Raw genomic sequence first — 25,138 nt, forward strand, 5'->3', positions numbered from 1 at the left:
AAGTAATAATTTCTCAGAAGTGCTGTCAGTAGCACTATATGCACAATGGCTGTTCATGAAACTTCTTTTAAAACTATAACAGGGTTGCATTTTAACTAGAATTGACAGTGACTATTTAGTAATTTAAAATCCAATTAATAGAATAAAATTAGCATTGTAAAAATGGATACCTATTTTAATTTAAGAAAGCTACTGGCAGCTAATTGAAGTAAATATCAGAAGAAATCTCATCAAAGTACAGATTTTCTGACTGAGGCTGGTTCTAAGGAAGCACATTGAATCAGTTCTACTGGAAACCTCAGCTGTTTGTCTGATGTTGTGGCTAAGGGGGGGGGGGGAAGAGAGTCAGAATATTTCTCAAGTCAAAATGTTACATCTGTTTTGTAGAAGTTTGGGAGAAAACTGCTTTCAGGTGTCTGGGGAAAGTATTTCCTTGGCAGAACGATCTGCCACCTGCCTCTGTGACTTGCCATTTCTGAGAGCCAGTGTCCAACTGTAGAAGGACTGTATAAATCTTATCCCAATATAGATCCTTTCTCCAAACATAAACTCTTGGATGGCAACCATTCATAGACTTTCTGTTGTCTTCTAGTGACTTCCAAGAAAATTGGGTTTTCTGAAACCTGATCATAACTTGCAAAATCCAGCTAGAATTTGATATCTGACTTATGTCAATGCCATACAAATGCATTGGACTTTGTGTCTAGAGATTCAGGTGAAGGTTTTCATGAACAGGTACAGAATTTTCAGCTTGAAGAAAAAAAAAAAAAATATATATATATATATATATATATATATTTTTTTTTTTACCAAAAAGTTGCCTAGATTGAAATATTCATCATAGAGGGTTCCTCCTATAAATACATACTTCTATACCCTATTAGAGAGCAACAGTTGTTAATCAGAGTTTCAGGCTGGCTTCCTTTTTCCTGTGCTTCTTTTAACCTGGGAATGCCACTAATTTCTCTCTGAGTTTGTGACTCTAAAGCTGCCAAAGAAATGTTTGCTTTGCTGAGGTCAGCAGAGATATCACCACCATATGACATGACCAGAAGTAGGAAAGATGTATGAATTTACCTCTACTGGTTTGTAGAATAATTCTCTGTCCGCCAATCTACCAAGTCATCAATAAGTGATATTTCGATGACTTTCAGTGGTTAAATTGGAGTAATTTTGCTACTTAAGAGGGTGATTCCACTGCGGTCAAGTGAAGGTGAATAAAGCAGGCCTTCTATGAGGATGCCACCCTTGCTGTGAGGAGAAGAGAGAGATGAAATTCTTTTGACTTGTAATACATACCTTCTAAGTTTAGCCAAGGATCCAAATTTCTTGTTTTCCTTTTGTCTCCCATTTAGCCCCAACAGAAAATATCAAGCACTGCCTTTGGAAGGTAAGAAATTTATGTATTTGTTTATTTATTTGGGGTGGGTTGGGGTAGGTGTTGTATGCTGCCGTGTGGGAAATCTGGATTCACTTCTCAAGCGGACTCCCTGCTTTTTGAACCAGCGGGAGCCAGAGATGCTAGGGATGCAGTCTAACTCTGCTGTTTTTTTCAGCGACACCCAATGGTGACACCTGGTAGTAGCAGCATTCACAGCCCCTGCAGAAAGAGAGTCTTGGCCATTGCACAGTGGCGACATCTAGAGGCCAGACTCAAAGTGCACATGGAGGGAGCAGCAGACTGTTGAACAAATGATTGTTATTTCAGAGGTTGAGGGAAAGTTAAAAATAGGCAAGAATCCCAAATAGTTGTCAATGAAGGCTCCTGGTGTTTTAGCCCACTAGAGACCAGTTCCAATATAGCTGGAAGCATACAGAAGACAATTTGCAAAGACATTTTTTTAGATGGTGATTTCCATATGTAAATTGTCTGCAAATTGCCTACCTCAATGTGGTTAAAAGTATGCGCTGTCTGAAAATTGAAAATGTAATGTAACATGTGAAATAACTGCCTTTTATCTTTTTTTTTTTTTTTATGCAGACAGCTTTTTCACAACAGCAATTTTAGCAGCAGCAATGGCAGCACAGAAGACCTGTTCCGGGACAGTATAGACTCCTGTGACAATGATATCACGGAGAAGGTGAGGGAGAAAGAAAGGGGCACAAAATTCTGCTCAGCTTTGTTCTTCTCCCAATAGGGGCAGACATGACCTCCTCCTCTCCCTATCTATAGCACATGGCACCCATGTATTAAGGGGCCTGTTAGGAATGGGTATTGGAGAATGTTTACAGTGTAATGCAATGTTTTTCCTCTCTCGCTCTCTTTCTCTTAGGTCACGTTCCTGGAGAAAAAAGTGACCGAGCTGGAGAATGATAACTTAGCAAACGGAGACATGAAGAGCAGGCTGAAACATGAGAACACGCAGCTGGTTCACAGGTAATGAAACGTGCAGACAGGTGACAGCTTCACACTACCTGGTAACTGCACGTCCTGAGAATTCCAAGGAGAGGGGATACCCATGGGGATGCCATAGACTGTATTTTTGTTCCTGTATTGTAATGAACTTGGAATCCAGAAATGAATTGGCTGTATTTCAGTGCTACATACAAATGTCTTAGCAATCTGTGGAAGCCAGATTCAAAGAGATCCTTCCATGCCCCTTTCACAGACAGGCTTGTGTCTACTTAGACCTATGTGCCTTGCTGGTGGGACACGAAGCATGGAAAAATAAGTATTCAAACATAAATAGAGGGAAGGAGTAGCCTAGAGTAGCAGCCTAAGAACCAGGGAAACCAGGGTTGAAATCTTGCTGATGCTTCTTGCGGCCTTGGGCAAGTCACTTCACCTTCCATTGCCTCAGGGCCTCGTTTAAGTAAGCATTTTTCCCATAAACACAGACTGGGAGAAAAACCTTAGTAAATCAGGTCCTAAGATTATAATTTCTCTAGGGACAGGGAAATCCCTAGAAGTGGAATATAAATTTTTAAAAAATTATTATAAACATAAATTATTCTAATTAGAGAGTAGCTTGGAGTCAGTCTGGGATGTCAGTTCTTACTCCATTTTACTGAAATGGATCAGACAAGCTGTGATGTACATGATAGAAATTATACTGTGACCCCTTCTTCTAGAGCATTCTTTCCTCTGAAGAAGGAAGCAGATGAGTTTCAGAGGAAAGAATGCTTTGGAATAAGAAGTCATATTATGAAGCTTTATGGAGCTAGAGTCAGGAGCAACATCAGAAAATATTTCCTTACAGAAAAAGTGGTGGATGCATGGAACAGTCTCCTAGTAAAGCTGGTAGAGACAAAAACAGTAACAGAATTCAGGAGAACCTGGTAGAGGCATAGCGAGGTTGATAGTTGGAAAGAAGTGAGAGAAACAGAACATGATGGCAGATAAAGGCCATATGGCCTTTCTAGTTTGCCCAATCATACCAACTGCTCAGCTCTGCAATCCCTACCACTCCTACAGAGATCCCCCTGAATCTTGAATTCAGATACTGTCATGCATCCACCACCCTTTCTGTAAAGAAATATTTCCTTAGAACACTCCTGACTCTTAACTCCTTTCACCTTCATCTCATGACCCCTTGTTCCAGAGCCTCGTTTCCATTAAAAATTGCCCGCCACTTGTGCATTAATATCTGAGGTATTTAAATGTCTCTGTCATATCTCCCCTTTCCCTCCACAGCAAATTTTTCTCATTAGAAGTGCTCATGTTGCCCTACTCCTTGCCAGTAGACCTGGGATTTAAACCCATGGCCTTTTACTTATGAATGCACAGCACTTACACCACCTGAACCGTGGAGCAGGCCCAGGGAGAAAAGCGAGAGATCGCCTGGGGACTATGGCATTGCACCAGGAATGAAACTGAGCAGATCAGTGTTGCTTATCTATCATCAGATTCTCTGTATATAGAGTGGTCATCACTACTAGAGAAATGAAATCTGAATTTTTATTGACAGCTTTTATGTGTATTGATGATATTTGTATATATCTCTTCCTGGAGTTGTTAATTAGAATAATAAAATAATTTTCATAGAGTTCATGAGCTGGAAGAGCTGTTGAAAGACCAGGAGACCAGAGCAGAGCAAACCCTCGAGGAGGAGATGAAGAGACACCGAGAAGCATACAGCAAACTAGAGAAAGAAAAGGCCACGGAAACTGAACTGCTAAATGCACGGTAACACTTATGGAATGCGTTCATTAGTAGTTAGGTCAATTTTTTTTTTTAATTGAAAATTTTTTATTAACACACAATTTCACTTCCACAATTGTATAATCGTACATATGTAAGACAAACAATGGTACAACTCTACCAAAAAAATCTAATGAATAATCATCTCAATAATATCTCATCTCTCCCCTTATATACCCCCTCACATTTAGTCCCCCCTCCTTTCCCCCCAGCATCAAATTTCCATTTCACATACTGCTGCCACATTTTCTCGCATTTTGGTGATTTGTTTCTCCTAGGACAAACAGGATGGTAGTCCTCACAAGTGGGTGACATCATCAGATGTAGCCCGGCACAGAAAACATTTTTCAAAGTTTCTAGAAACTTTGACTGGCACACTGAGCATGCCCAGCATGCTGCTATCCACGCATCCACGTGGGATCTCTCTTCAGTCTCTTCTTTTCTGCGGATGTGGTGCTCATTCTGTTTTTCTTGGAAAACGTCCATATTCAAGTTATTTTCTTGGTTTTTTCCAGCGCCGGGTCCTTCGGCGCTGGAAAAAACCCAGCCCTAGTTAGTGGGCATTGTGTGAGTTTTACATTTTTCGCGGTTGATCCCCATTGGTGCCATTCCCCAGTGACTGCCGACCATCGACTGCTCATCGGTTATTTTTTGACATGGTGGCATTGGGCTTTCACCACTGCCCCCCCGTGCTCTCCGATGATGTCCATTACCAATCCCCACGAGGTCTGTGTCTTGTGCCTGGAGGAATCGGACAACGTTAGGGTGTGTCCCCTCTGTGCCCAAATGACCCCTAAGGGTCGCCATGTGAGCCTAGATAAGATGGAGAAACTGTTCAGCCACAGAAAGTCCAGTCCTTCGATCTCCACGTTCAAGAAGCGAGGTGTCAGATAAACTTCCTGGAACTTCGTGCAATGCGATACTCTCTCTGGGTGTTTCAAGATCACCTGGCCAACAAGGCAGTCCTCATCCAGACCGACAATCGGGTCTGTACCTCAATCAGGTGGGTCCTTAACAAGCAGGGAGGCACGAGATTGTTCATCCTCCTTCAGGAGGCAGTCTAGATCTGATCTTGGGCTCTGACCCTGAGCATTCTGCTATGAGCCATGTACAGAGAATGTGGTGGTAGACGACTTGAATCGTTCTTTCTGCCTCCAAGAGTGGTCCCTGAAGCAAGAGGTTGCGGATTGGATCTTCCGGCTCTGTGGAACCCCGGACATGGACCTATTCACTTCCCCCTGCAACAGAAAGGTAGATCAGTTCTGCACCCTGTTTAGAAAGAATGGCAAAGCAGCATCGGATGCCTTCGCCCGACATTGGGGCACGGGCCTCCTGTATGAGTATCCTACCCTTCCACTAGTGTCTAAGACTCTTCTGAAGCTCCAACAGGACCAGGGAACCATGATCCTCATCGCTTCGAATTGGCTGCAGCAGATCTGGTTCTCCCTCCTGCAGGATCTCTTCCTCCAGGAGCCGATCAGTCTGGAGACTTCCCCAGACCTCATCACGCAGGATCAAGGAAGACTGCGCCATCCCAACCTCCAGGCCTTGTCCCTAATGGCTTGGATTTTGAGAGGGTGATTTTGCAGCCCCTAGATCTCTTGGCTGATGTGTCTCAGATTCTGGTGGTGTCCAGGAAGCCTTCTACCAAGAAGTCTTATGGTCTGAAGTGGAGGAGGCTTTCCATTTGGTATGAGCACCATGGCTTGTATCTGTTCGCTTGCTCCTTACTGAATCTACTTGATTACCTCCTGCACCTCTCAGAAGCTGGCCTAAAGACCAACTCTGTCCGGGTGCATCTCAGTGCTACTGGGACCTACGGTTCGCCCATCTAGATGCAGCCCATAGTGGGGCGCTTTATGAGGGGTCTGCTTCAGCTGAAGCCTCCCCTAAGACCCCTATTGTTTCCTGGGACCTCAATGTGATCTTGTCCCAGCTTATGAAGGCTCCCTTTGAGCCTTTGCACTCCTGTGACCTGAAGTATCTGACCTGGAAGGTCATCTTGGTGGCGGTCACATCGGCGCACAGGGTCAACGAACTTCAGGCTTTGGTGTCGTATCTACCTTACATGAAGTTCTTCCACGACAAGGTTGTCCTCTGCATACACCCTAAGTTCCTGCCTAAGATGGTAGCGGATTTCCATCTAAACCAGTCAGTCATCCTACCCACCTTTTTTCCAAAACCTTATTTTGCACCAGGGCAAACGGGCTCTGCACAGTTTGGATTGCAAGACAGCCTTAGCCTTCTATCTGGAGCGGACAGCAGGCCATAGGCAGTCCATGCAACTCTTCATCTCTTTTGACAGGAACAGATTGGGAGTTGCGGCTGCTAAGCAGACTCTTTCTAACTGGCTAGCGGATTGCATCTCCTTCTGCTACACTCAGGTGGGACTGCAGCTTTGTTAGGTTTTGCTCCTCCAGAGGGGAGGCGTTAGCAATCTATTGTAATCTGCTGCTGGATACTCCTGTAGTGGGAGGAGTTAGCAATCTGTTATGAGTCCATGCGGTGTTGCAATCTGTTAGGGACTGGCCCGTGGAAGGAGGAGTTTAGCAATCTGATATGCTCCGTAGGTGGAACTAGCAATCTTGTTATGATATAGACTGCTGAGTTGGCAATCTGTATCAGCGGAGTGCTAGAGAGGGTACTCAGCTGGAAAGGAATGTAAATAGGTGAATCCTTGGGCCGATGGCAGATGACAGCGCCCCCAGGAGAATATCCTGAGAGGGACCACCGGCTAGGCTTGGGTATGGAGACAGACACAGATAGTTCTTTCATTAGACAGGTTAGTAGAACCACCAGAGGTGGCAGTAGTGAGCTGATATGCCTGGCAGGGCTGAAGTCCCTCGGATACTGGAACTGCGATCCCAGGGTTGCTGAGCTGTAGAAAGACTATAGTGAGTAGACAAGGTATGATGTATACATAGCCAGTAGTAGATGACAAACTCACATAGGTTCTTAAGGAGGCTCAGTAGCTGGAAAGAGTTAGGCCCTCGAGGAGAGAGTACCTGGTTCCAGGGAAAGCTCTGAGAGTGCGGTGGTAACTCACGAATGTCTGTATCTGTGATAGCTTCCAGGCAGTAGAGAATCTTCAGAGTATTCAGGAAAATGGGCCCTCGAGGAGCGAGTACCTCTGGTAAGTCCGAGGAAGCAGAGTAGCTTGGACAATTCGTATCCGTCCGTCTGTCCGTCCGTCCTTGCTAACTCAAATCGTAAGCGAAAGTGAAGACCTTTTATGTTGGAAGCGGATGACGTCAATGCAGGGGGACGCCCCTGAGGTACACGCCCGTACTGGTACATACTTCGGAGCACGCGCATGCACGCGCTCTACGTCATCAGGAACATGGCGGATCCGCAGCATTGAGCCAGTCCGGGGTCGCCGGAGAGAAGCGGCATGGAGACGCCGCAGCAGCAAGCCGTCCATCAGGCCCGGAGGGAGTCGCCACAGAGGTAGAAAGGGTGGAGTGAGGGCTTAGAGCAGCCACGAACGCAACAGTACCCCCCTTCAAAGGGCGATCTCCTCTTTGGGTACCAGGCTTAGGTTTCAAAGGGTGCGCGAGGTTGAACTGATGAAGCATCTCTTTATCCAAGCTATTGGTCTGAGGCTCCCAAGTGATCAAATCAGGGCCGAAGCCTTCCCAAACCAGAAGGTATTCAAAATTCTTTCCTCTGTTACGAACATCCAGAATCTCTTTGATCTTGATTTCAACTTCGTCTTCTGCAAAGATGACAGATGGATCTTGAGATTTGGAAGAATCTTGCAGAGTGTTATTGATGATATCAGCAGCAATGAGTGGAGCTGCTGTGGACGTCACCTAGGGTTTCAGTGGAAGTGGTGAAGTTGAAGAATGTCCAAAATCCACTTCTAAAGATGACTGTCCAGTAGATGTTGCTGGATGAGAGTTGATAGTATTTAGCAGCAATAGCTAACTATTATAGATGCCACTGAAACTTCAATGGAAGTGGCGGTGATAGGGTACGTCCAACCCCAAGTCTACAGGTATCTCTTCAGTAATAACAGAATGAGCTGTTGCATTCAGCAGCAATAACTCAGCTGCCATGACATCAGTGTACCATCAGCGAAAGTGGCAATGTTGGTGAACGTCCAACCCCACTACTAAGGGTAATTTCTTCAGTCATGTAACTGGATGAAGTATAGAATTCCGCAGCAATAGCTCAACAGCTATGACGTCACTGAACCTTCAGCAAAAGTGGTGATGTTGGGGTACGTCCAACCCCACTTCTCAAGGAATATCTTCAATGCTGGATGAGTAGTGAACTTCAGCAGCAATATCTAGCTGCTATGGACGTCAATGAACTTCATCAGAATTGGCAAGCTGATGTACGTCCAAAACCCACTTCTGGATAACTCTTCCGTAAATTGCTGGAAGAGAGATGGTGGCAGCACCAGCAAACAAACAAGCTGGTAGCTAGAGATATCTTCTTCGGAATCAACAGTGCCGTAGGCCTTCGGGCACGACTTCCGAGTGGAATAATCATATAGGCTAGTAGCTAGAGATATCTTCTTCGGAATCAACAGTGCCATAGGCCTTTGGGTACAACTTCCAAGTGAAATAATCATAAAGGCTGGTAGCTAGAGATATCTTCTTCGGAACTAATGGCAGCACCAGCAAACAAACAAGCTGGTAGCTAGAGATATCTTCTTCGGAATCAATAGTGCTGTAATTCTTCAGGCACGACTTCCGAGTGAACCAATCGTAGCAGATATCTCACAATAATAGTCCGTGAAGACAATAAGGATGTAGAGCGCCATCTAGCCAAGGCGAGCATAGCAACCACTATGAGTATCAGCAGCCAGTAGAACTGCTGTCTATGTCATAAGATCTTCAAGAGAAGTGGCAATGTAAAGGAACGTCCAAGGCCCACTTCAAATTGTAATACAATAATGGATCTTCTAATTTGACGAAGGGACTCCTCAGGTTTTCCACAAAACGTCTGAGATTAAAGTTGCCTCCTGACCCTGAGTCCACCAGGGCAGGGGTCCGAACCATCGCTGGTTCAGAGCTCACAGAGACTAAACGAGAGAGTGGAGGAGATAATGCCATATGGCCCAAGAACAGTCCTCCCGCGGGACTTAGGCCCGTCCGTTTCCCGGCCGTAAGGAGCATGTAGAGACATCATGGCTGGGCTGACCACAGTACATGCACAGGCCACGTTTCTTCCGGAATCTTCTCTCTTTAGAAGTCAAGTGACCATGACCAAGTTTCATCGGTTCCTCTTTATCAACAGCAGGAATTGCTGGACCCATCCATGGTGCAGGGTACTGGCCTGTTTCAACCCAGGTAACACCTTAGGCCGGAGTTCCTTCACCTTGTCTTGGAGCTGACAATCAATCCGAGTAGCTAAGGCTATCAATTCTTCCAGCGAGTCAGGTGTCTGACGAGTGGCCGGCTCGTCTTTCACGCGGGTATCCAGGCCTCTGCAGAAGAGTGTCTTGAGACATCTGGGGTCCCAGCAAAGTTCCGCTGCAAGAGTCTTGAATTCTATGACAAATTCAGCCAGTGATCTGTTGCCTTGCTTCAAGTCCACTAAAGCAAATCCGGCAACAGACATGCGAGCAGGGTCATCAAAAACGGATTTAAACAAGTCCATAAATCCTTCTATGTCCTGCAGAATAGGGTCCTTGCTTTCCCACAAGGTAGATGCCCACGACAAGGCTCTCCCATCCAAGTATGATAGGATATAGCTGGTCTTAGAGAGGCCCATGGGAAACAATGAAGGTTGTAAGGTGAAATGTAAGCTGCACTGGTTCAAAAAGCCCCGAGTCTTCTGGAGTTCTCCGGAGAATCAAATAGGCGCTGCCAGTGGAACAGCTGTCCTTAAAGTTACCTCCTGTAACTGACCTTCTTGTATAGAAGCTGTGCCTTGAGTCTTCTGTGTGTGAAGCTGATGAAATGCTGCAGTAAGTTTCTCCAAGGTTTCTTGCTGTTCTGAGATGCATTGAGCCAGGCCTGGTATAACCTGCAAAGCGGAGAGGTGTGCCGGGTCCATGGGTTACTGACATCCCATACCTTAAGCTGGATTCCCAGGAGTACTGCTTCTCCAAATTTAAAGCCGGATTCACTAGAGTTAGCAATCTGTTAAGTTTTGCTCCTCCAGAGGGGAGGAGTTAGCAATCTATTGTAATCTGCTGCTGGATACTCCTGTAGTGGGAGGAGTTAGCAATCTGTTATGAGTCCATGCGGAGTTGCAATCTGTTAGGGACTGGCTCCCGTGGAAGGAGGAGTTTAGCAATCTGATATGCTCCGTAGGTGGAACTAGCAATCTTGTTATGATATAGACTGCTGAGTTGGCAATCTGTACCAGCAGAGTGCTAGAGAGGGTACTCAGCTGGAAAGGAATGTAAATAGGTGAATCCTTGGGCCGATGGCAGATGACAGCACCCCCAGGAGGATATCCTGAGAGGGACCACCAGCTAGGCTTGGGTATGGAGACAGACACAGATAGTTCTTTTATTAGACAGGTTAGTAGAACCACCAGAGGTGGCAGTAGTGAGCTGATATGCCCGGCAGGGCTGAAGTCCCTCGGATACTGGAACTGCGATCCCAGGGTTGCTGAGCTGTAGAAAGACTATAGATAGTGAGTAGACAGGATATGCTGTATACATAGCCAGTAGTAGATGACAAACTCACATAGGTTCTTAAGGAGGCTCAGTAGCTGGAAAGAGTTAGGCCTTCGAGGAGCGAGTACCTGGTTCCAGGGAAAGCTCTGAGAGAGAGCTGTGGTAACTCACGAATGTCTGTATCTGTGATAGCTTCCAGGCAGTAGAGAATCTTCAGAGTATTCAGGAACATGGGCCCTCGAGGAGCGAGTACCAGTTCCTATCTGTAATCTGAAATAGAGAAAAGAGAGCGAGGCCCCCGAGGAGCGGGTACCTCTGGTAAGTCTGAGGAGGCAGAGTAGCTTGACAATTCATATCCGTCCATCCGTCTGTCCTTACTAACTCAAAGCGAAAGTGAAGACCGTTTATGTTGGAAGCGAATGACATCAATACAGGGGGACGCCCCTGAGGTACGCGCCCTTGCTGGTAAATAGTTCGGAGTACGCACGCGCGCACCCTACGTCATCAGGAACATGCCGGATCCGCAGCATCGAGCCGGTCCGGGGACACCGGAGAGAAGTGGCATGGAGACGCTGCGGCAACAAGCCGTCCATCAGGCCCGGAAGGAGTCGCCACAGAGGTAGAGAGGGTGGAGTGAGGGCTTAGAGCAGCCACGAACGTAACAAGCTTGGGGGGCCATGTCAAGGCTCATTCTGTCAGAGCCATGCCAGCTTCGGTGGCCCACTTGCGAGCGGTCCCCGTGGATGAGATCTGCAAGGTTGCGACATGGAGTTCCCTCCACACCTATGCCTCTCACTACAGGGACAGCCGACACAAAAGCAATTTTGTCCAGTCTGTCTTCTGGTATCTCTTTCAGCTGTGAAACCCAACTCTTCCTACCTCAGGCCCCTTGTTCGGGTTCAGGCTGTCTCCCTGTGTTACCAATAGCTCCTCAGTTGTTGTGCCTGTTGGCACCTGGTTAAGTGACTGTTGGTCCCCTTGTTTCGGGAGCATCCTGTAGCTAGGGATTCACCCATTTATGAGGGCTACCATCCTGCTTGTCCTAGGAGAAAACAGATTTGCTTACCTGTAATAGGTGTTCTTCTAGGACAGCAGGATGTTAGTCCTCAGGAAACCTGCCTGTCACCTTGCGGAGTTGAGTTTTCTAGTTTATTTTATTTTTCGTAATTCTATATTACAAGACACATGAGGAACCTTGCATGGACACATCGATAGTGGCATGCTGGGCATGCTAAGTGTACCAGTCAAAGTTTTCCTTGCCGGGCTCCATCTGATGATGTCACCCACTTGTGAGGACTAACATCCTACTGTCCTAGAAGAACACCTATTACAGGTAAGCAACTCTGCTTTCCTCTTGATAGCCATAAATGTACTCATATAATACACCTTATCTAATCTTTGAATGATTCCTTAAAGAGATAGAGTATTAGCTTTTTTTCCCCTAGTTGCCAGGACCACTTGGTGAGAAATATACGAGACTGTGTCATTCATTCCCATGACTGGTATATTCAGGAGAAAAAATAACGTATCCCTAGTTCCCTGTACGTACCAGGATCAGTCCAGACGGTGGGTTATGTCCCCCGTCCAGCAGAGGAGTCAGAACAGAGCTCGAAGGCACCGCCTCCTATACCAGCTCACCCTCTGCTGGAGCTCAGTATCTTTCTGACTCCAGCAGATGTGAGTTGGGGAATCAGTGCTTCCCCAGAGTGACAGGTTTTGAGTTTTATTTTCACTCCGGTCTATTCTGTCATTTCTTTTGGTGCTAACAATTTGGATCAGACAACGCGACGACAGTGGCTTACATCAATCGTCAAGGCGGGACGCGGAGCGAGCAGGTCTCCGCGGAAACCACGCTCCTGATGGCATGGGCGGAACTCCATCTTGTACGTCTCGCAGCCTCCCACATCGCCGGGGTAGACAACATTCAGGCGGATTACCTGAGTCGTCAGCGATTGGACCCCGGCGAATGGTCTCTCTCCGTCGAGGCGATGGACCTCCTGGTGCAACGCTGGGGACCGCCACGGTTGGACTTGATGGCTACAGCCCTCAACGCCAAGGCCCCGCGCTTCTTCAGTCGCAGAAGGGAGCGCGGCGTGGAGGGGGTGGATGCTCTCGTATTACCGTGGCCGACAGGTCAGCTCCTCTATGTGTTTCCTCCCTGGCCATTGGTGGGCAAGATCCTCCGAAGAATCGAAAACCACTGCGGTCCCGTAATCCTAGTGGCCCCGGAATGACCGCGGCGGCCTTGGTTCGCGGATCTACTCCACATGGCGGTGGACGGCCCGGTCCGCCTGGGTCATCTTCCCCGGCTCCTGCATCAGGGTCCGGTATTTTTCGAGCAGGCGGCACTCTTTTGTCTTGCGGCCTGGCTTTTGAACGGCGCCGACTCCGCCACCGAGGCTATCCGGAGGCGGTGATTTCATCGATGCTTAGGGCTCGTAAGCCCTCGACCTCTGTTGCCTACGGGCGAGTGTGGAAGGTCATCGAGTCTTGGTGTGTCGGTCATGGGACCCGCCCGACGGAAGCAACGGTTCCCCTGATCCTGCAGTTTTTGCAGGACGGATTGGATAAGGGCCTGGCATACAATTCTCTCCGAGTACAAGTGGCGGCCCTGAATGCCCTGGTACAGGCAGAGGTTTCTCTACCTCTCCAAGCAGATATCGCTCGTTTCCTGAAGGGGGTTAAGCATCTTCGGCCTCCGGTTCGAGATCCCTGCCCGTCGTGGAGCCTTAACCTAGTTCTCCGGGCCCTGGCGGGCGCTCCTTTCGAGCCACTGCAGGAGGCTTCCCTCAAGGACCTCACTATGAAGACGGTTTTCCTTGTGGCGATTTCTTCGGCTCGTCGCATCTCGGAGCTACAGGCGCTTTCCTGCAGGGAACCGTACCTCCGCCTTTCTGATGCGGGGGTTTCTCTACGTACCGTACCATCCTTCCTTCCGAAGGTGGTTTCTCCTTTCCACTTGAATCAGACGGTGGAACTTCCGACATTCTCTCCAGGAGAAGAGAGGTCCCTTCGTCATTTGGACGTCAAACGGGCTCTGCTCCGTTACCTGGAGGCTACCAATGAGTTCCGGGTTTCCGATCACCTGTTTGGGCTCTGGTCGGGACCTAAGAAGGGCTCCGCCGCATCAAAGACAACGATTGCCCGCTGGATCAAGGATGCCATCTCGGCGTCTTATATCGGGGCTGGTCGTGCTCCGCCTACAGGCGTCAGGGCTCATTCTACACGCTCGCAAGCCGCGTCTTGGGCGGAGTCTCGGTCCGTCTCACCACTGGAAATCTGCCGGGCAGCGACCTGGAAGTCGTTGTATACCTTTGCTCGGCATTATCGGTTACACCTGCCGCTTTCAGCCCCTGGGCTTTTTGGCGATCAGGTTCTCTGAGCAGGGCTCTCAGGGGCCCACCCGGTTTAGGGAAGCTTGGGTACATCCCACCGTCTGGACTGATCCTGGTACGTACAGGGAAAAGAAAATTATTCCTTACCTGCTAATTTTCGTTCCTGTAGTACCATGGATCAGTCCAGACGCCCACCACTCTGGGATACTGTGCCCCTGCTCGGATGTATGTGCGTGTTTCTGTTTTCTCTTTCTTTCTCTCTGGTTCTCTATCAGAGTTGTACAGCTCCTCACAAGTTGACGGGGGCGACCCTGTTCTGGGTCTTGCCTATTAATTGTTCTTGATGTTGATTTACGTCAGGGTTTTGGATCCAAATTGTTTTTGTTCTTGCTTTTTTGGGCTTTGTTATTCATGATACTGAGCTCCAGCAGAGGGTGAGCTGGTATAGGAGGCGGTGCCTTCGAGCTCTGTTCTGACTCCATCTGCTGGACGGGGGACATAACCCACCGTCTGGACTGATCCATGGTACTACAGGAACGAAAATTAGCAGGTAAGGAATAATTTTCTTATATTGTAGAAATAAAAAAGCATTTTCCCTCTTTGTTACCCCAAAAAATAATAATAGAAAAGTCATTAAAACAGTATAAGTATCTATTTTTGTTTAATGTAATAATACATGAGAAGTACACTCGGGGTACTTCTAAAAAAACTAATGCATACAACCCAGCTTATATGTTCTCTATCTTTTACAAAATCTTGGTTAAAACACAACATTTCAGATGGACTAATCATAATTTCTTGCATTTCGTTTCATCATCTCATTCTAAATCAGGTCTAAATTAACAGGTCAGCATGACACAGGCCCTCATGTAAAATACTGAAGAACTAAGCTACACATAATACCACTATGCCAAGGTTGAAGAAATAATTGTGGGGTAGAAAATAGAGATAAATAAATAACACCTCCAATACCACTTCTTGCTTTATAAAATGATGCACCTGAAGACAGAAATAATGATCTGCCTGTGAGAGAGCAAAAGTTGTTTTTATCGTCGAGAAATCAAGCACCTGCTTGCCATACCACATTTATTCTAACCAATCACGAGCCTTCTCCTTCCAGTTCTTTGAAGTAGCATACATCCAGCCTGGTAGAAATTGTTAAAATATAAAGATGTTCTATGAAAATAATACTTGTCCCCCACTAAATATATCTTCCATCTGTCCCAAATTTTTAGTGCTAACTATGATCGGGGACACCACAGCAGGCAGCATTCTCGCTTTTCCAGGGAGCCAGACTAGAACATCTGGTGGTATATCATATAGCATAGATTGTTCCAATGCTATTCACCTTTTATCACCTATTCTCCTATGCCAATCTAAAATAATTTTTATTTGAATTGCAACATAGTACCACAATAAACAAGGAACTCCCAGGCCTCCCTTATTTTTAGGCAAGTACATCACTTTACTCACCCTCAGCGGTCTTCTTTTCCACATGAAACAAAATAATTTGCATTGTTTTATCACGTTTCTAGTATGAATACTGGGAGAGTTTGAAAAAGATAGCTAAGCCTAGGTAAAATATTCATTTTTATAGCGGCTATTCTATCCACCCATGACAGATCGTCCCTATCCCACCTCTGAAGATCCCCTTCTATTTTTTCCACAAAAAATTATAATTCAAGTTAAATAACAGCCTTCACACAATCCCACTCTATCCCCAGGGCTACTTCCCCGTTGTCATTTTCCCTAATGTAATCCTGAATCTCCAGGCACAAGTGATCACAGAACTCAGAATCCTCTAAAATACTCATTTAATCTCCAAAATTTCTTACCCACTGACCTCCCCACCCCCTTCAAAGAGACCATATTGAGGAACGATCTGACCAATTGATTGGCTCTATCCCCGCTTTTCCTACTTTACCAAATTTTTACCTATCAAAAAATAATCTATTCTGGTATATATCTGATGTGCTTTAGAGAAAAAGGTATAATTTCATTCTGTAGGGTGCATCAGCCGCCATATGTCTATCAGTCGCCAATCTGATATAAACTCTTTCAGCCTTGATCTATTAAATTTAGAGGCACCTACGTGACCACCACTCTTATCCAGATTAAAATCTCCCCCAGTTATGACATTTCCCTCTTCCCATTGTCAGAGGGTTTGTGATAGAGTCTCCAAAAAAGCTCCCTGCCCAGTACTGGGACAATAAAGATTCACTAATGTAAATATATCCTTCTGCATTCTGAATTTTAGAATTAAGAACCTTTCCTCTTGATCTCTAATAGTTGATAAAACATCTACTACCACATTTTTAGAGAAAAGAATTCCCACCCCTCTAAATTTAATAGCAGCTGTCGCCTCTGCAAAATATTGTTGAGGGAATTGATGTGAGATCATCAGCCTCTCATATTTTTTCTTTAAATGAGTTTCCTGACAAAATAGTATATCTGCGGATAGCATCTTTTAAAAGTAGTTTCCTCTTTGTACCAGTGTTTAGTCCCTTACATTTTAGGATAAAATCTTTAATTCTCCCGTCTGGCAAAACATTGTGGTATTCTCCAATACTGCTGGCCCAGCAAAACACATTGAATAGTCCACCCTCTCTTCCTTTTAAGTAACCCATATTTAAATTTCCTACTGGTAATCTTTCACTAAACACTGCTCCCAACTTTACTTTCTCGCCAGTCCAGAATAAGCAACAAAATTATCTTTCCAACCCTTCTCCCTCCTTCTTCCCCTTCTTCCCCCTCCTCCCCTCCACCTTCCCCCCTATACCTCTCCAACCAATACCCTGAGGATTGTCATCCCTGGATCTCATAACTGCTGTACACAGCTCACCCTCCTATCCCCTCCATATAAGAAAACCCTAATATAAACCATCCTCCTTAAATCAAAATAACACTCCATATCGAGGTAAAGAACAACCTATTAGAAATAACCCTAACTAGGGTATAATTTAACTGGTAATATAAAGCCTCTGGAGTTCCACTTCACTTTCAACCAGCCACAATTTCTCGAAGGTGCCTTTCAGGTGGCAGCTTCTCTCGCAGGTGAAGATCCTCCAGAATACCTCCAAGTCTTTTTCCTCCATATTGCACCCGCTGCAATCTGGAACTGTTCCCTCTGTGCAGTAGTGGAGAGGAGGAACCAGCATTGCCATCCATTTTGTTCACCAGACCCGCTGCCTGTAGAATCTTTTCGGCCTCCTCTACTGCTTTAACTCAAGAGGATACCCCCGTATGATAAATTGTAGGCCAAAGGAAAACAGCCACTTGTAACACAGATTTTCTTTCCTAAGCATGAGAAGCACCTCTCTGAAATTCCTTCTTTTCCTGATAGTCATCGGTGACAAATCTTGAAAAATATCCACTCTGTGACCTTTCCAATGAAAGTCTTGTAGTTTCCTGGCAGTACTCATAAACATTTTCCTTCACAGAGAATTCATGGAAGCATACCACTATATCCCTGGGCACATTGCCCCTCGGTCTAGCCAGAGCTCTATGAGCCCTGACTAGTTCAATTTTAGGCATGTCATTTCCTTCTGTTTTGCTTCCCAGCAAAACTGTAGAAATGCTGGTTACCACTTGTGCACAGTACAAATACTCTTCCTCCAGTATACCTTGAATGCATAGGCTCCCTCTGCGGGACCTATTTTCTAGATATTCAACCCAGTCCTTTAGTAAAAGATTATCCTTCTTCAACTGTTTCATCTCTTGCTGGGCATTCTCCCATACAGCCTCTTGCTCATCCAGTCTAGTTGCTATGGCACCTATACGATCTTCCAGCTCTGCACATTCCCTTCGTAAGTCTCCCACTATTGAGCAAATTTCTTTTTTTCAAAGAGCTCATATCATCTCTGAGCTCTTTAAACCAATTTTGGAAGTCTGCTCAAGAGAGCAGCTCAGCTGCCTGCTTCTCCAACATTGCTGCAGGGACTGCATCATCATCGCGGCCTGCCTCCTCATCGCCATTTTCTCCTCTCATTTCACTCAGTTGGCTCGCCAATTTTCTTGCCCTGCTAGATTCGAACGAAAAGTGCTTCAAATCGATCGATTTTTGCAAGTTGACATCTTGGGACAAACTGGGCATCCCCCGGTGAGCCGGTCGCCCTGGTCACATGGCAATCTCAGCTCCTACTGAGGGATTGCTGTGGAACTCAACGCGGCCTGAGGGAGGTGTCGGCAGGGCAGCAATGGAGCCCAACCCATCGCAGCCCAAGGGAAGTGTTGGCGCGGCCCGAGGGAAGTCTCTGCACACCTCGAGGGAGGTCTCGGCCTAAAGAAAGGCCTACAGGCTCGACAACAGGAAGCGTCTGGCAATTGCAGGGCCACTTCCTCCCACTTCCCCTTCCGACAGTAAATGAATAGCGCGGGCTCGGCCAAGGCCCAGAAGAAAGGAAAGATGCCTGAGAGGTGTGTGTGTGTGTGTGTGTATGAAAGAAAGCACCAGCTTGTGTGTATGAAAGAGAGAGAACCTGAATATGTACATGAGAGTGAGCCTGCATGTGTGTACAAAAGAGAGAGCCTGAATATGTGCATGAGAGTGAGCCTGCACGTGTGGACAAAAGAGAGAGAGCCTGCAAGTGTGTATGAGAGACAACCTGAATATGTGCATGAGAGTGAGCGCCTGCATGTGTATGAGAGAGAACGCACCTACATATTTGTATGAGAGTACCTGCATGTGTGCATGAGACAGTGAAAGCCTGTATGTGTCCATGAGAGAGAATCTGCATGTGGTGTGTGGGAGCCTGCATGTGTATGAGAAAGAGAGTGCCTATGTGTGTGAAGGAGGGAGACAGAGAATATAGATTTTGTGGCCTTCACCCAAATCCACAACAATCTCTGGAAAATCAAAAGATGCCAGGTATTTATTTGTTTAATGATATGGAAAGCTGGAGATTTTTTAATTATTTAATTTTTAATTATTTTACATTTTGGATTGTTATTTCATGTATCTGCTGTTTTGAAATATTTTATTGGTGTTTGGGAAATATTAGAACAAATTTATGTGAATTTTTAAATCATTAGGGGCCCAATATTGAAAGATGGCCATTTAAGTAACTTGGCCAGATATAACTTATCCAGCTAAATTACATGGTATATTCAGCAGCACAGTCTTGTCGCTGAATATATGCATATATTTGTACTTAGCCGTATCAGTTATAACCATCTAATGTAGCTAGTAAACTTATGCGGCTTATTGCCATTTAGTTGCATAAGTTATATGGCTAAGTCACTCCACCCACTGCCCGCCCACAACTTATGCAGCTAACCTTTTAGCCATATAACAGGCCGATACAGTACAGTGCGCTCCAGCAGAGCGCACTGTTAACCCGCATTTGGGCGCACGTTTTTGACGTGCTAGCTTTACCTCTTATTCAGTAAGGGGTAATAGCGCGTCGAAAATGCGCGTCCAACCCCCCCCCCGAAACTAATAGCGCTCGTAACATGTAAATGCATGTTGATGGCCCTATTAGTTATTCCCGCGCGATTCACTAAGTAAAATGTGCAGCCAAGCCACACATTTTACTTTCAGAAATTAGCGCCTAGTTAATTTCTGCCGGCACCGGGAAAGTGTACAGAAAAGCAGTAAAAACTCAATTTTGCTAGCGTCCGGTTTCCGAACCCATGGCTGTCAGCAGGTTTGAGAACCGACGCCGGCAAAATTGAGCGTCAGCTGTCAAACTCGCTGACAGCCGCCGCTCCTGTCAAAAAAGAGGCGCTAGGGACGAGCTAGTGTCTCTAGCGCCTCTTTTTACCGCGGGCCCTCATTTAAATACTGAATCGTGCGCACAGGAGAGTGGCCGCTTGCCTGTTCTCCCACAACTTTTACTGAATCGGCCTATAAGAGACTTATGTGGCTAAGCAGCAGCCACTAAATGTAAGCGCATATTCGGCGGCTGCTATTTAACCACATAAGTCCTACTTATCCGGCTAAGTAGTGCTGAACGCGCTTTGAATACTGGACCCCCTATGTTTGTCAGCTGCTTTGATATATTCATTCTTTTCATGGTTTTAATATTATGAATGATGTCTTATATCTCTTGATTTTGTTGCTTGATGTTTTGCGAGTCGTGATTATGTTTCTGTTTTTCCATCGTTGCACTGCATAATACAGTCGGGCTTGTTGTGGGTACCAGAGTATGTTCATGAGTGAGAGAGGATGAGTGAGCCATTGAGCATATTTTTGAGCAAGAGGATTATTTAAGCCAGTGGGCATGTGTGTGAGTATAAAAGAAAGTGATTGAGTCAGTGAGCATATGTGTAAGCAAGAATGAGTCAGTGAACATGTGTGTGAGCATGCATATGAGAGAGAAAATGAGCCAATGAGCATGTGTGTGAACAAGAGCATGAGTGTGTGACACAGTGAGCATGTCTATGAGAGAAAGCATGTGAGCCAGTGAGCATGTACGAGAGACAGCGTGTGATCTAGTGAGCATGTGTGAGAGAGAGAATATAAGGGTGTTTGTGTGAAAATGAACATGTGTGTTAGAGAGAGAAGAAAGTTGTGCATATCTCCCACCCATTATTAATCGATAACAATCTCATGGTGACTGGAATCTAAAGTTCCCAGATACAGAGAGTAGGGGATTTATTTTAGCTTTAATTTTAATTTTTGGGGAAGTGTTTGCTGTGTCTGCTATTTTGAAATATTTTATTGATGTTTGGGAATTAAAAAAACAGTGTTATATGTTTGTAATCATTGGATGATCTCGTGATGTCACTTCCTCCTGAGGTCAATTTTTAAAATGATTTCCACAAGTAAAAAGGAGTTTTGCCCACATTAATTGGCCATCTGAAGATTGTTTTCCCTCAGTGTGGCCAAAAGACTGTGAACCTTTAGGGACATCGAAGGGATGTGCTCCCTGGGGAGCATTTAGGTGGGGGGAGAAAAAGGATGTGCGCAGAAGCACTATCAGATCTTTGCACTTTTTCTGCATGATTCTCCCCTTAGGAAAAAGCAGATGCACGTGATCATGTATAGTTTGTATCCAGCCCTGCAGAGCTGTCACGAATTTGCCTTAGTTTGGAACCACTCATTAGCGTCCCCAGTACTTTGCATTTAATCTGGAAAACAATTATCTTCAGGAGACACTGCTGCACGCCCTATTAACTGTTATAAGCTCATCTGATTCCTCTGCAGGGCTCCTCTACATATTCATCACTCCTACATAACTGGCCTTATCGCTCATCCTTTGGGCTCCTGTCCCTCCTGACTCAGTAGTTTGTATCCATAACAAGTTTTAAAGTGGAAGGACACCAATAATTTAACTTTGAAGTTTGGGGCAAAGTCCACGGGTAAAAAGTAACCACATTCTTTGGCCAAGTGTGGACAGCTTGAAAGTTGTCCCCAATGTGTTTTGCAGAACCTGGTACATGTTTGAGGCATCGGTTCTAGAATAGCTGAAGATATTCGAGCTACTGCATTTTTTTTCTCCTATTACATAAAGGATGTTTCATTTGTGTTTAGGGGTGAGGAAAGAGGGGAGAGGGAGAAGGCATGGAGTGGGGAGAGGGAAGTTGTTTAACTCGGGCATGCAGAGAGTGAATGTGAACGAGTAGATGTGACTCGGTTATTTTCACTTTCGAATAATAGAAGGATTAGGGGGCATTCCATGAAGTTAGCAAGTAGCACATTTAAGACTAATCGGAGAAAATTCTTTTTCACTCAACGCACAATAAAGCTCTGGAATTTGTTGCCAGAGGATGTGGTTAGTGCAGTTAGTGTAGCTGGGTTCAAAAAGGTTTGGATAAGTTCTTGGAGGAGAAGTCCATTAATGGCTATTAATCAAGTTTACTTAGGGAATAGCCACTGCTATTAATTGCATCAGTAGCATGGGATCTTCTTAGTGTTTGGGTAATTGCCAGGTTCTTGTGGCCTGGTTTTGGCCTCTGTTGGAAACAGGATGCTGGGCTTGATGGACCCTTGGTCTGACCCAGCATGGCAATTTCTTATGTTCTTATGTGCATTATTTTTTGCACATTTTTAAAATTCCATTGAAGGGTGGCACCAATGATTATTATTTCTAGAGTACATGGTTATTTTCATCCCATTTGATATATTTCTTTTAGAAAAGAATAAGCAGCTGTGATTGAACTGACTTTTATAGAATATGCCTATAAACCTACATTTACTGTATAGAGATACACTTGATATCCTCCCGGCATAAAAGTGTATAGTCATTGAACTAAAGACATATGATCTGCCAGTAGGTCTCTGCTTAAGGTTCCATCCTTTAGGCTGGTGTATTTAGATGAAGCTCAAGAGCAAGCTTTTTCTGTCACAGGGCTCACTCTTTGCAATGCTCTTTCCAACGCAGTTAGGAGCCAAACATGTTTATCTACTTTCCAAAAGGCAATTAGTACTTTTGTTAAAAAAGAAGTGTTCAGCATAGTGGAATAATATATCTTGTTTACGTAAGGCCTTCTTTAACAATGCACCTTTTATGTTTTGTTAATGTTTTTTTTACTGTTTTTTTGTTTTGTTTTACTGTAATGAGTTTTTACTGTATTTATTTATGTGTTGCTGTATTTTGATTTTTGGTCTTTTAGGTGTTTTTTATTATGAATGTTATTATGCAATACACCTTGAATGTTAGATATGTGTGGAAAATAAATTTTTGAATTACTTAAGCAATCAAAATTCCAGTGCAGTGTTGAGGTACTAACAACATCCTATATCTCTTAGCCTCTGCTTTTGTGGGAGGTCTGGATTTATGCATAGACATACTAGGCCTGTGCCTAGGTTAGCAAATTTCCTGCCATACCATCATCCAGCAGGCCTCTAATCCCATCCTATCACTTCCTGCCCCTGCACCGTGTAGTCTTGCAGGCTTTTGCCCCCACCCCCCAATCTCAGAGCTTGAGCTCCAATGCCCGTGCTGCTGTTATCACAAGGAAGCAAGCAGGAATTGGGTAACTTGTAGACTTGAGGCCGCACACTCAGAGTCTCAGCCTCTTGTACGGAAGCCCAAAGGGATTAGGGACACTTCAGTGCCTGTGAGTACAGGACTGTGAGATTACTTAGTTCCTGCTTGCTTCCTTGTGGTAAAAGCAGCACTGACATTGGAGCCAGAGCTCTGTGGTTGGATGGGAGGGAGGGTGATTTGAATAGGAGGACCAGCCAAAGGAAGGGGGTGAGGGGAGGAAATTGCTGGGGCTGGGGGATGGCATAACTTCCAATACTAATAGTGCCTAGAGGCAGCAGAAGAATGTGAATCAGTTATTTACTCTTTCGGATAATAAAAGGACTAGGGGGTACTCCATGAAGTTAGCATGTAGCACATTTAAAACTAATCGGAGAAAATTCTTTTTCACTCAGCGCACAATTAAACTCTGGAATTTGCTGCCAGGGATATGGTTAGTGCAGTTAGTGTAGCTGGGTTTAAAAAGGTTTGGATAAGTTCTTGGCGAAGAAGTCCATTACCTGCTATTAATCAAGTTGACTTAGAAAATCGCCACTGCTAATACTAGCATGAGATATACTTAGTTTTTGGGTACTTGCCAGGTACTTGTAGCCTGGTTTGGCCACTGTTGGAAACAGGATGCTGGGCTTGATTGATCCTTGGTCTGACCCAGTTTGGCAATTTCTAAAAAGAAAAAATCAGTTACTGTTTTGCAATTTACATTGGCATCACTAGATCCCAGTCAAGAGTAATACAGCCTTGCAATGTATATTGTAGGGCTACTTTTGTTATTTTTCATTTATGGTATGAGCATTCATGCAATCCTTTATTTCTTGATTTGTCTCCATAGGATTGAACAACTTGAAGAGGAAAACTGTGACCTCATAACCACAGTTACCAAATTGAGGTCACAATCGGAGAAATTAGATGAGGTAATGACATGGATGAAAAGCAAAACAAGAAGCTTTTGGGAAAAGATAGTGAAGATCAGACTGTTAAGTTGCTAACCAGTGATGGGTTTGCTCAGTGCAGAAAGGACTCAGTGGAATTTCTGGTGCAGAAAGGAGAAAGTCAAAATTTCTCAGCCATAGAAAGGTCTGTACTCCAGCCACTATTTTGAGGTCTGCTTCAAAGATTTTCCAGTTCAAAGAGGTCAAGTATAAACCACTAGTTCAGTGCAGATTCAGATATTGCATCAAAACTTCAGATTGTGATCTGAAGAGCAAGTTAGATTATGTCCAAACAAAATGTAATAGGAGTTAGATGCTGTGGTCAGTTAGATTTCAAAACTAAAATCAGGCTTCTAGTTTCTATTTTTTTAAAAAGCAGCAGTTAAAACAATATCAAGTTCTTCTGAAGCACTTTCCTATGAATCTATAGTTACATAGTTGGTTTAGGTTAAAAGAATGCTACAGTGAAATACAAATCACTGATCTTTATATTTTTCCTGTTTAAAATTATTTTTGTTTTATTCCTCCTTTTTTTACTTTACTTCTCCAGTTATACAAACTTGTGGAATTTGCAGAGCCATCACTTATATGCATCTGTTGATTTCTGGAAAGGGAAAACTTCAGACTGCACTCAATTTGAGATCTTTTATTTCATTCTTTAGATGCTTCAGTGTGCAGTCATTTTCAGTGCCTCACAGGTCAAAAACCCTTTCAGTTTTTTATTTAAGCATTATTCAGAATTTGCAGCCTTTTCAAAAATAGTTGCCATATTATCATTAAATTCCCACTTCAGAAATCTCTCCTTCAGAGGATCTTGATACATATGGTTCACTTAACCCACATACAGTCACACGGATAAATTTCAAATTAGAATACTAGTACTTTCCTCAGCAACACTTATGCAACGCCGGGAGAGTGCGTTGTTTAGTTTGGTTAAAAGAAGACAAGAGGACGGTCCATTAAGTCCAACCTTTCTCTATTTTATATTGTAAAGCATGCTTCCACGGATATTGCAATCTATTGGCTTCCACAAACTGTACTATCTTGTGTTTCGCAGCAATTCCATTAATTTGCTCCCACAGAGATCAGGTTCCCAGCCTCCTCCTTACTTCCATTTTTATGAATAGGAACCACATCTGCCCCTCTCCAGAACTCCGGAACTACTCCCGATTCTAAAGAAGCATTCAAAAGGTCAGCCAGTGAAGCTGCCAAGTCAACTCTAA

The 25,138-nt window shown here is 44.8% G+C and overlaps 1 protein-coding gene across 1 annotated transcript in view; it reads left to right on the forward strand.

The window, feature by feature from the left end:
* The window catches only part of RAB11FIP4 (RAB11 family interacting protein 4), a 351,994-nt gene that overhangs the window by 303,754 nt on the left and 23,102 nt on the right, over positions 1 to 25,138 (forward strand). The window contains exons 8-12 of the mRNA XM_029600704.1: positions 1,356 to 1,390; positions 1,982 to 2,081; positions 2,274 to 2,377; positions 3,986 to 4,126; positions 23,816 to 23,897. Coding sequence (XP_029456564.1) covers positions 1,356 to 1,390; positions 1,982 to 2,081; positions 2,274 to 2,377; positions 3,986 to 4,126; positions 23,816 to 23,897 — 462 coding nt within the window. The remainder of the gene's footprint in view (positions 1 to 1,355; positions 1,391 to 1,981; positions 2,082 to 2,273; positions 2,378 to 3,985; positions 4,127 to 23,815; positions 23,898 to 25,138) is intronic.

This window comes from Rhinatrema bivittatum, chromosome 4 (assembly GCF_901001135.1).
Source record: "Rhinatrema bivittatum chromosome 4, aRhiBiv1.1, whole genome shotgun sequence".
In the NCBI taxonomy this organism is placed as follows: Eukaryota; Metazoa; Chordata; class Amphibia; order Gymnophiona; family Rhinatrematidae; genus Rhinatrema; species Rhinatrema bivittatum.